The following is a 12,211-nucleotide window of genomic DNA, read 5'->3' on the forward strand; positions in this document are numbered from 1 at the left end:
CAAGCGGAAAACATTATCTAGGCCAAATGCTTTGCTAGGAGGAAATGCCCCATTACTGAGTAAATGGGGGCCATTTAGAATACAAAACAAGGAAGTGGTGCCTGACAGAGGACCGAGGGAGTAGGCATCTCGGCAGAAAAAGTGTCACTCTCTGGCTTGACTGAGAAGCGGCACATGTGTAGCTTCTGATGCCCCTTTCCCTGCCACAGAAAGAAGCCCTCTGTATTCCACTGGATCGGGACAATCAATGGGTCAAGCATAATGAAAAGGGAACAGGGGGTGGGGAGGAAGAGAGCATGAATAAACGGCACACAGCATGGTCAGGAAGTTAAGGGAACAAAGAATGCTATGATACTATTTGCCAGCTCCATTTCTTAATGCTCACTTGCTCCAATATGTGTCCTAAAACAGAGACACCAGCTCAACTTTCTGTTTCCCGGCCCTGAAAGTTTAGGAATGTCTCAGAACAGCAATTTTGTTTTAAATAAACGTTGTACATGTACTCTATTAGAGGGATCCTGCAGAGAAGCTGCTCTCAGTAGTTACTGGGTGGGTGGGAAGTACAATTGGATGAAGATTTCCTTTCTTAGGCTTTTTAGTTCTTTGGTAAAGCTGCAGGTAGTAACACAAGTTGTTGTTTTTTTTAATGTGTTGCTACTTTTAGCTATGCTACTAGTCTTTCTGCTGTGAAACTACATCGAGCATTATTTTAAACAAAATGAGAAGTGAAATATAATTGCATCACAAATCAAAACTAAGTTCCACTGCAGAGGCTTCCAGGTTCAGGGTTGATATGACTGGGGCTGAGAATACATGGCAGAATTTTGAATTCCAGATGATAAGATATTACACAATACAGAACAGGTTATGTGCATAAACAATGCACAGACGCAGGAAATGTTATGGGCACAAGCACTGTACACCTGGATCTCCAACAGAGGGAGGAAAGAACTGTCCTCTCACTGTATACCACTACTGTATTGGGACTGGGGTGGGCACTTAGATCAAGGAATAAATTACAGTGAACCTAGTGAATATCCCCATAGCTGGGCAGGACTCAACATAAGGCTTTTTTGGAAGCAGTTTTAGGCCAGGAATATTTGCAGATCATGTGGCTAGATGGTTAACGGGGGGGGGGGGGGGTTATATCAAAGCTGGTAGCAAATCAATAGCTTGCCTTCATCTTCTTTCAGTTATTATTTAATGTACATTGTAAGAAACAGGTTGCCTGTTTTGAAGAAGCTGAAAGTGGCAAAGCGTCACATTTACATGCAAAAGCTCTATAGCCAAAAGGCAAACAAACAAACACAGGGACATTGTGAGAGATGTAGAGAGGAAGCTGTATCTTGGGAGAGAAATCCTGCAGGATGTTTACTAATTCACGTGACCAAATTGGCCCAGGGAAAATGCCTCAGACAAGGTTATGGTGCTGCTAAAATACAAGGACAAATTGGGCTGCTTGTTCCTTGTTTTCAGCTACTTTCTCAATTTAAGGATGCAGATATTCCCCAAATGATGACCTGGAGTTTACTGGCTCAACATTACTGCCTTTGAACCCCCTTTGTATTTGCACCGACAGAGAACTGTCTCCTGCTGGTGTCTTGTGCGAAGGTCTAGTGCAGGGATAGGCGACCTCCACCTCACAGGCCTAATTTGCCCTAGTATGGGTTCCAGTTTTGGCCTGCAAGGCTGTTTTTCCCACACCACGCCCACCTGCCCCCATACCTGATGTCACATATGGCACTATGACTATAGATTACAGAATTGTGGAATTGGAAAGGACCACGAGGATCAGCTTTTCCAACCCTCTGCAATGCAGGAATCATTCGCCCCGTGTGGGACTCAAACCCATGGCCCTGTGATTAAGAGTCTCATGCTCTAGTGAGCTATCCCTCGTGAGGAAGTCTGCAGCCAGTCAGTCCTTGAAGGGGCTTGCAAAGAGCCCTGCATGGCACCTTGAATAGCTGACAATAGGCAGCACTTCAAAGCACAATGCAGGGCTCTCTGCTTTTACTCTGAAGTCTCAATGATCATAGGGGCTTCAATGACCCCATCTGATGTCCCTGTGACATCAAGTGATTGGCTGGTAAATGGCCACAACCACCTGTCAAATTTGCCTAGGAGGAAGCAAAAAGTCCCATGGTTCAAATCTCACCTCTGCCATAAACACGCAAGGTGATATTAGGAAGGCCATTCTTTCCCAGCCTCAGTACCCCAGGTGCAAGATGGAGCACAATAACACCAACTTACCTTTAAAGGGCTATTATAGTGTTACAATTGGATGGTGCCATGTGAAGGACTTTGAACACATGAGTAGTTCTAAACAAACACTAAGCGTTGCTAATAACAATAATAATAATTTTATTATTTATACCCCCCTCCCCAAATCTGGCTGGGTTTCCAGTAGCAGCCACTCTTAAAGTGGATGGCCCCCACCTCTCACGCTGTAAGCGGAGTACTAATAAAGAACAGGGATTTAAATCACCCTACTAATACAAATAGTCTTTGGACGCCCTCCTGCAAGATGCCTTTTTTACTCCCCTAGGATAGGTGCACTATTTTGGAAATCCCAGCTAACGAATCTTCATTCTCCAAAACCTGAACAAGGAAAGAACTGAGCAGCAATAAAAGTGTTCCACTGCAGCCGTGCCACCCTTACTCTAGCCCCCCTTCACTCCTAGGTAAAAGCCCTACTCATGTATTTATTCGTTACAGCGACAAGACGGTGCAACATCACGGGCATGCCTAGAACCATAGCCCTCTCCCTACACATGAGCAAGCCTACAGGCAAGTCAGGGTGTGAGCACAGCAAGAAGTTCTGTTAAACTGAAAAGCTGTTCTGCTTCTTCCATCCATCTCAGAGAACACTACTTCTGGACGCTGCAGAAATGCACCTCCCCGTCTTATCGTTTCACACAAAGGACAACGTTCTGAATGCGACAGGGAAGAAGGATGGAAGACCCTCTGTCCATAATTAATGTCTTGCACATCCTGGAGGTCTGAAACGCGGTCTGACATTTAACGCTTTGCTGAGCTAGCAGGCAATAAAGCAAGGCTGCTTCAGCCTGAGAAATAGGATCAGGGACACTTTTGTGGCTGCTCTTTAGAACAAACACATCAAGACAAGACACACAGACCCAAGCGGAGGAATGAAGGGTGGGAGGTGGGGGGTGGGAAAAGAGCAAAAGCTTGTCCAGAATGCTCTGCATCAAAATGTCAGGCTTCTCCTGTAAATAGTGGAAGGGAAGCTAAGAATTAACTACTTAAGACACAGGAGCATATAGGAAATGTTGAGCTGCTTGGAACCTCAAGTGTGTAAAGAACACCCTTAGAGGTGATGAGATATAGGCAGATCATCCAGCAACTCTAATCCATGAGAGACGCTTGTACGGTCCTCAGACACACCATTCTTAGACACACAAATCACAAAGTTAATTAAACCAAATAATGGCACTTCCTCCTCAATTATCTGTAAAAGCACTTCGTGCCATACATAAACACACAAAGTCTATACACTTTTTATTATTATTTGCAATGTTTATTCAGTTTTGCACACATTGGATTCCTGCAAATTCTAACATGGACTTGCTCTCTGTTTAAGAGTTGTTTGTTTAAGGAAGCGCACTCTACAGTGCTAAGAAGGACACACGTCTCCTTATCATAGGGAAAAAACCAAAGCTCTACGCATCCTTTCAAACCCTCACACATCAACAAGCAATCTTATTCTTTTTATTTATTAAATGTTTAACTGCCCTTCATCTATAGATCTCAGGCAGATTCACAAAAAAATACAATACAAAAGACACAAAATGCATAATATTTCCTGCAGCAATGCCACCCCTCCTACACAGTTCATGCTAACTAGATATTCCACATTTGCTTTTGAAGTGAGACTCAGGGGACTATTGTATAAAGGATAACATGCGGCTGAGGGATGTTTCAGACAGCCTTCTAGATAAAAGCACCCAAATACTGCCTCCTGGTACCCTCAGAGAAGCGCTTGATTATGTGAATCATGGCAAACCACCAATTTGCATCTGGGTTGCCCATGTCACCAAATGGACAGCACCTCAGAACCAACGAACATTCATAGCTAGATTTGAGAGCAGTGAAGAGCTACCTAGGCATGTTAAGAACCCTATTGTGTTTTTAGGGATCTTGAATTGGATCTAATATAAAAAATGCCTTCCCATCAGACTAAGTGCACATAACATCTTACTTATTATTATAATTATGTCCCACCTTTCCTCCAAAGAGTTCGAAGTGGTCCTCCCATTTTATACGTACAGCAACCCTGCGTGGTAGGTAGAGTGAGCATGCAAAACAAAACAAAAACTCCTAAAAAGGAATATTTGTTCCATGTCCACTCATACCCCTCCCCCACAGCTATAAATCCAACTTTATTAAAATGGGATTTCCCCCCTCCCTCCTTACCGCTACAGGCCTGTTCCCAAGGAAGTTGAGATCACTGTTTTCTCCAAAAAGGTAGCCCTCGGGATGTGTAGAATCAAACTTCTCACCTCCCATGATGAAGTGACTGGCAAAGTAGCTTCCTGAAAAAGAGAGGGAAACAAAGAGGCTGGTTAGAATTAGGAGCAGATAAAGCAGTTCAGTATAGAACCATCACAGAGGTTCTAATTATCAACATGGACACAATCAGTACAATTCACTGTGGAATAACTCGTGGAAATGAATGCTTCAGTTTTAAAATAACAGTAAGCTCCTAGCCCTCATGGTTGTGGAGATATTTACTTGTTTCATTCAAAACTCTGAAACCAGAAGAGTTAAGTCAGTAGCAAACATTTCATTTCCCCGTCCCTCCTTGCAGCATGCTACCCCTACAAATGTACAGTATGGCTGCCTCCAAGCCATATGATGTTTCTCTTCCAACGCCCACTTTTCTTGGCAGAGTTTCCAAATTTGCAAACTGAAAAAGGAAAGGAAAAACGGGGTATCTGGCACTTTTATAGTGCTTTTAATTGTTATGGGTATTGAACTTCACATAAATAAATCGACTTCCTGATTTGTAGCTCAGCCGCTTAGCCACTAGGCTTAAATTTACATTATTTGTTAATAACTACATTTTATAAGTCATTGGTTGCGTGTGTAACTCTTATAGATTCCACACCATATTTTTACAGCATTGCTTAACTCTGCCAGCCCAGTACAACATTTTTCACAGGTGTGCACTTAAGTCTCTCCCACAATTGTATTTTTTTTTTTATAAGAATTTATTGGCATTTTTCTATAACAACATATACCCACACCCACACCTACAATTAAACAAATGCAAAACAAATAAAACAAATACAAACAATGTCAAGTTTTCTTATTGCATCTTTCTAAAAGAAAAAAAAAAATTCCTATTTCCATATCTTGACCATTGACTTCCCCTGCCTTTTCACCTTCGAATTTATATCCTTAATCTATTTTATAACCATTTCTCCTGAGAAAAGAAAAAAGAAATTAAATTCAATTGTGTAGTTACATTCAATTATATCTTCAACATTTTACTAAGAATGCATCGTCATAATAATACCTCGTCATAATTCTTCTTCATTTATTCTTATCGGTTTCTTATCTTAATCTACATCTTAATCTTACTCCTCTTAATCCATAAACTTAATCCACTTAAATTCACTTTACTTATACTCCACCTCACAGATCTTCGCAAATCATTCGCATCTAATCTATCTCTTCTATCCTTAAGATTGCTGCTAATAACATAAAAACTTGAAATATCTCCTTTCATGTTCAAATAAAAAATATAACAAAATATTGTTGACAGTATTCACCCTCCGATTTCAATTTACCATATCAGGCTACTTTAAGTTTTACTTAATGCTTCACCCCACACCCCCTCTGTCCATTATTCTTCTCCTGGTGGCATCAGCACTGAACTTCCATGTAGCTTCCCTCTCCAAACGTCCACAGATCCAGGCACAGTCCAAACCTCTCCTTGCCACGAGTTCAGAGGTGTCCATCTCATCATCTCTCAGCTTCTTCGGTTCTTTGTAACATTCCTTTTCTTCTTGTAAATACCTTAATTCTCTGTCCCTGGCCCCCGAGCTCACACCTCGGGGACTGGATATAAGAAATCTTGACGTCGCCTTGGGGCTGCCACCCCCAAAAAGCGAATTTCTTCTCCGAAGTAGCTCACTCATTTCTCTCCATCTTTCCATCCACCCTCTCAGCTCCTTGGCAAGGCTTTCTTCCAAAGTATCAAAAGTTTTAAAAGCCTCCTCTGTGGGCAATTGGTTCCATTTCAGACCCCCACACAAGACTTTGACTTTTCTACAAAGCAGTTCCACCTTCAAGGCAGTGAGTCTCTGTTCATCCGTTAGTCCAGAGTTCAATACCAGTTCAAGGACGAAACCCAGCATACTGGCAGAGGAGGAGGAAGTGGGTGTCATATTTCTGCTCCCCTCTTTGTTCGTCGCCATTTTCCTGAGCTGGAGCGCAAATACCGCAACTTTAAATGGAGATATTTTCCTCTAGTTAGCTTCCCGAAAAAAGAGTTTGCCAGTCTCATGTGTCAATTTTAAATACATTGTAGCCAGTTCTGTAGCAGTAATCACTCAAATTGGTTAGATTCTTAAGCTCGAAGGGAGGGAGGCAGGCTGCCTTTCTCCTTCCCCCCGGATCGTTCCAAAAACACGATTTCTAGTCAGATTCTTTACTCACGACCACCGGGTTCCTTTAGCTCCATTCTTCAAAGGTAGAACTTAGACGCTCACCGCGGGCTTTGTCGCCGCATTTGCATCCCGGTTGGGGCATGTCCCCGAAGCCCGGCTCCGTTGTCCCTTCACCCCCACTCCCCCTTTACAGGGGGAGCGAGGGAAGGGTTCGGAGCCTCCGCGGGCGCTGCCGGGGAGCCCAGGGTGCGGGACGCTCTTCCCGCACCCCAACCGGAGCCCCGCTTTGCGGTAGCGGGGCTCCTAACCCCCGGGATGGACAGGGCGCTTCGGACCCGAAGCAGCCCTCGACCACCCGGCGATTGCGTCGCCGCCGGAAGTCCTCTCCCACAATTGTAAACCATGAATAATAATGATGCTGAGAAACGGTCCAAAGGCTATCACTTAAGGAGACTGCAACACTTGCAGAGACAACACAAGGTCTGTTGCCGGAGTAACACATACATTTCCCCGCAGTAGGGTTTAGCAGCGTTGTTCAGGTTAGCTGTACATATTCAAATGGGAAACCCCTGTGATTGGTTTTATTCTCTCTTATAGGATTCAAAACAGACAGACCTGTGCTGAATTTATTTGACATCTCTACCAGAGATACACTCCCATCCCCACCCCCCACCGAAGGAGCAAATATGTATGGGGGTACTCTTAGATACCTGGAAGTCCCAGCTGGTCTTTGGGCAGTAGGTTCACCAGCTACAGCCATTCCTGTATACAAGTAGGCTTGCCATGGTAACCCATGCACTGAGTGGTTGCCATTTCAAGATGACTTAGATGCTGCAGCTAGTATCAGCTCCCAGTTTGCCGAGTGGAGCAGCTAGCTTGAGCTACGTGACTCTGGTTTCGAAAGAAACCGCGCCGACTGCCAATATATTTCCCATCCAAATTCCAAGATGTCAGCAATAACTTTAAAAAGCCCTAGACAGTCTCAGACCGAGACGTTTGAAGGAGGCACCTCTCCCTCTGTTGTCTTGCCTAAGCATTAAATTCTTATGGAGAGGCCCTTTTAACAATGAGTCCATAAATGACTGTGGAGGCCAATTCTGGATCCACACGTCCTTCCACAGTGGGGACACTGGTTTCCGGGTGCAAGTTGATCACGGTGTGGATTTGCCAAGTGTGCCTTCCTCTTAGCACATTTATCCCTTACGTCCTGAGTTCAAGTGTCTTCAAAGCCCGTTACACCTTTGGTAAAGGCTGTTCTCCAATTGGAGCACTCACAGTCAAGTGTTTCCCAATTGTTGGTGTTTATATTACATTTTTTTAGCTTTGCCTTGAGACAGTCTTTAAATCTCTTTTTTTGACCACCAGCATTACGCTTTCCATTTTTAAGTTCGGAACATTACGTGCAGGGGCATACCTAGGGGTTGGTCAGGTTGGCTCCTGCAAACAGTGCAGACCCATGGGGGGGATGACGAAGAAAAATCACTCCTATCCACTTACTCTGACTGGCTAGGAACCCGTCTACCTATGTGCACACATCCCAGGCCGCTCCTCTGGGCAGCCAGTATCTCCTTGTCAAGGCTGCAAGGGACTGGAAGGCACCAATATAGCTCCTTGCCAAGGGCGCAAGGAAGCCTAGGTACACCTCTGATTATGTAGCAATGGAAGAGGAAGGGCCTTCTCTGTTGTGGCACCCTGTCTGTGGTATGACCACTCCTCCGAGGTCCAGCTGGCACCAACTTTGGCTCTGTTCTGGTACCACGTTAGTACTTGGTTCCTCAAGCATATATGAACTGTTAATCTTGCAACCTAATGTTACAGCTTTAAGATGAATATTTTATAGAACATTTTACTCGCTCTTGGTTTTGTTGATGTCGTGTCGTCTGCACAAATTGTGAACCCCGCAATGTGATATAGGGCAGGGTATATAAATAAGTTATTAAATGCATAAATAATGCATTTCTAGAAGTTTGAAGTTTTCTGCAGAGAAATATAGCCATGGAAAATTTTCCAGTCCATATTAAGGAAAGCCTTGAGGTTATCTGCTCTGAGGCACTATGTTCCATATTGAAAAAGCAGCTTTATGGATCACATCCAAAGTTAGTCACAGTCACGAGCACACCCACTGAAATCAATGGACTTAGGAATATGACAAATTCTGTGTATCACCCAGTGCATGTGTTTTTTTAAAAAAACAGTTTGAGGTACTATCCAAAAAGGAACATTTCAACAAAAATGGAAATCTTGCAATTGCTCTGAAAGCCTCCTCAGATTGTGATCGACTTCCACGGCGATGGAATTTGAGACTACTCTGCCGCATAAAAATAATAGGGTATGACAACACTTGGAAAACTCTGTATGGAATTTAAACAAGAAGGTAACAAACTTCTCTCTTTACAGCTCACATGCAGCTTCCTTCACATATCTTTTATTGGCTGTTCGTTTGAACATCTTAGAATAGAAGCACTCACAGCAGGCTTGCAATGTGTTTACATACACTACCCATGCCTCCTCTAATGCACTTTTATCCCAACTACGGGATTTAGCAAAAAGGTCAAATGCACTTTTAACAATCTAGTATTACAATGCTAGTGGTAATAGATAGGCATTTGCTTTTAAAGAAAACGAGGATAAGAGCTTTCCCCTGCATAGCGGTTTCATTTGTTGTCCATTCCAAAACAGCTTGGTTAACCTTGAAGGTATTACACAGAGCATACTTTGCCATTACAAACTTTTACATGGCTACTCTCCTGAAACTGCAAATTATTCAAGTTTTGCCCGTCCTCTGATCCAAACGAGCAAAACCAAATCACCGCTACTGCCATAGTAATGCTTTTATAGAACAGGCCATAGAAGCAAGAATTACACAATCATCTTTAAGAAGGAGTATATAAACATTCCTATTTCACATTCCTATTTTCCAGTTGGATGGGTTGAGGGCCGTTATTAAAAGCCACAGGCTGCAACAGTTAATTCAAAACGTGCTCTCTTCACTCCTCTGCTGTCCTCACCTTGAGGTGAAGATTGGTAGTAGGGATACAAAAGTCAGCTGAATCATCACTTCATAGGTTACAGAAATGTGTAACGACAATTACTGTAGTAATTGCTTCCGTAGCACATTTTCATCTGGTGAAGGACATTATTTTATTTTTAAAATATTTATAGCCCACCCTTTCACCCATAAAACTTTCAAGGTGACTTTATAGGCTATTACGTTTGGCCTCGCAATGACTCTTTTTGGTGGGTTAGTAAAGGTAAAGATACCCCTGATCGTTAGGTCCAGTCGTGGACGACTCTGGGGATGCAGTGCTCATCTCGCTTTACTGGCCGAGGGAGCCGGCATACAGCTTCTGGGTCTTGTGGCCAGCATGACTAAGCCGCTTCTGGCGAGCCAGAGCAGAGCACAGAAATGCCGTTTACCTTCCAGCCGGAGCAGTACCTATTTATCTACTTGCACTTTGACGTGCTTTCAAACTGCTAGGTGGGCAGGAGCTGGGACCGAGCAACGGGAGCTCACCCCCGTCGTGGGGATTTGAACTGTCGACCTTCTGATCGGCAAGCCCTAGGCTTAGGTGGGTTACTATGGCTTATATAAAGAATTTAGAATTTAGAATTTTATTTACGGCCATAGGCCCATACAAATAAAAAACACATAGAAAACAGTTTGTGCAAGTGGGAACAACAGCTGCTAAAACCCCACAGTAACAATAAAATACAATAAAATAGAATGGCAAACTAAGCCTTAGCTAGCTTGTAGTGCTCCTTGGCGTCGCTTTTGGGTAAGGACAGCGACCAGGAACCTTGCCACTTTCAGGGTCGTATGAGCGTCCTTATCCTGCAAGATTTGGGCAAGGTGGAATTCTGGTGGGGTGCCCTCTAGTTTCTGTATGATTGATCCCAGCAAATTTGCCCGTGGCACGTTGAACAAGGGGCAAGTGAACATAATGTGCTGGAGAGACTCCAGTGTCTCCTTATCACATTCGCACATGGCGGAGGCTTGGCCCTTTGAGAATCTATGTCTCAGGACATTGGAGGGAAAAACATTGAACCTCGCTTTGGTGAAGGCCAGTCTATGGACAACAGTCGAAAGGGAGGAGAGGTATGATGGAACGCAGTAAGTTAAGGTGATACCAATGTTCTGGGGCGAACAAACACCTCCCCCCACTTCACCTTGGGTAACAAGCCTGCACAATGAGTCAATATCACAAAGATGGATCTTAAACCAGTTCAGAGACTCTAGAAGACCAAACTTTCTTTTCAGTTCTCATATTTTGTACACGGCTTTGCACATATTGAACCAGTCTGAGGAATGCTCTAGCTAGCATGATTTATCTTCATCTACTTCTATTTTCCAGACAGAACCTCAACATTTACAATATGTTTTATCCTTTTTGTGTGTATGTAAGCTGCCCGAGGTATTACCGGCTGCAGAAAGGCTATATACACACTTTTAAACAAACAAATAATCCCCTTCACAGCGCTTTTCTTCTATCTGTTCACATCAACAAGGATTCATTAGTGTCAGATTCTTTGTGGGGGGCACTGATTGGGTGGGAATGTGTTTACCCATGCAGAGACATTTACACCTTGGCTAGAGACAAATTAGAAATGGTTTTGTGAAGCTGGTTTAAGAAACAGCAGCATTAACCAGTAGTATCTCACAACCTAGTACAGAATATAAATGCATTTTGTATGACGTTGTCGTGTGAACATGGATTAAAAACTCTGCCCTGGAAACACAGTGACTGAACAGTAAACGGAAGTGTGAACACAGTCACTATCTTAGCAGGGCTCTGCTTCAAATCTGTTGACCATCATCCACTCGACAACTGCATCCAGGCACTGGTTTGGCCTATGCACTGTCTCTCCTGATTTAGATCTGGTAGCAAAGCCAAGACTAGTGTCATAAGGATACTGACACTGTACCCCAGGCCTATTGGTTTGCTCCAAACAGATTCATAGCACTGGGATCAGAAGAATGTCACGGTTAAATTGCCAAAACCTAGATATGCAGCCCCCCCAGTCGCTGAAAGATCCAGCAGCAGCAGGGTTGCACTCTGCCACCTCTCCCTCGAAGGAGGTCATTTGTTGAGACAATCAAGGCCAATTCCGTGCCAAGCCCAGGCCTGAACCCAGACTGAAATGGATCCAGTTAAAATAACTGCATGCATGATAACAATTTCAAAACTAATAGAGCTACCGACTGGAGAAAAATAAAACCTCCACTTAAGAGGCTTGAACCTATTTGCCATTGACCCAGTAGTTGCCATTTCATTCTGAATTTTAAGTTTAACACACTCCTTTTTTCGTACACTGCCTTTTCATGGTGTATGAAAGGCAGTGCAGAAGGTTTTAAAAGAAATAAAAATTTAAAGGCAACAGTTCAAAATGAAACAACGCTCTCTTTCATAAAATATCTACTGAAAAACCTGCAGCACCCCCTTGCAAACATCAGTACTGTATATTTGTCAGCAAAAAACAAAAACAAAACCCTATACAATTGTTTCCAAACAAGAAGAACACCAGGCACCTCTACAGATGCCAAGATGCAGCTCATCATTTAGGAAGGTTCTGCAATC

At 43.4% G+C, this 12,211-nt stretch overlaps 1 protein-coding gene across 4 annotated transcripts in view; it reads right to left on the reverse strand.

Annotated features, from left to right (window-relative positions):
• RNF157 (ring finger protein 157) overlaps window positions 1-12,211 on the reverse strand; it is a 65,668-nt gene that overhangs the window by 35,585 nt on the left and 17,872 nt on the right. For all 4 annotated transcript variants that reach the window (XM_033139394.1, XM_033139395.1, XM_033139397.1 and 1 more), the window contains exon 2: window positions 4,435-4,553. In XM_033139394.1, the coding sequence (XP_032995285.1) occupies window positions 4,435-4,553 (119 nt within the window). The remainder of the gene's footprint in view (window positions 1-4,434; window positions 4,554-12,211) is intronic.

The sequence above is a fragment of the Lacerta agilis genome, chromosome 2, assembly GCF_009819535.1.
Source record: "Lacerta agilis isolate rLacAgi1 chromosome 2, rLacAgi1.pri, whole genome shotgun sequence".
NCBI classification, from domain to species: Eukaryota; Metazoa; Chordata; class Lepidosauria; order Squamata; family Lacertidae; genus Lacerta; species Lacerta agilis.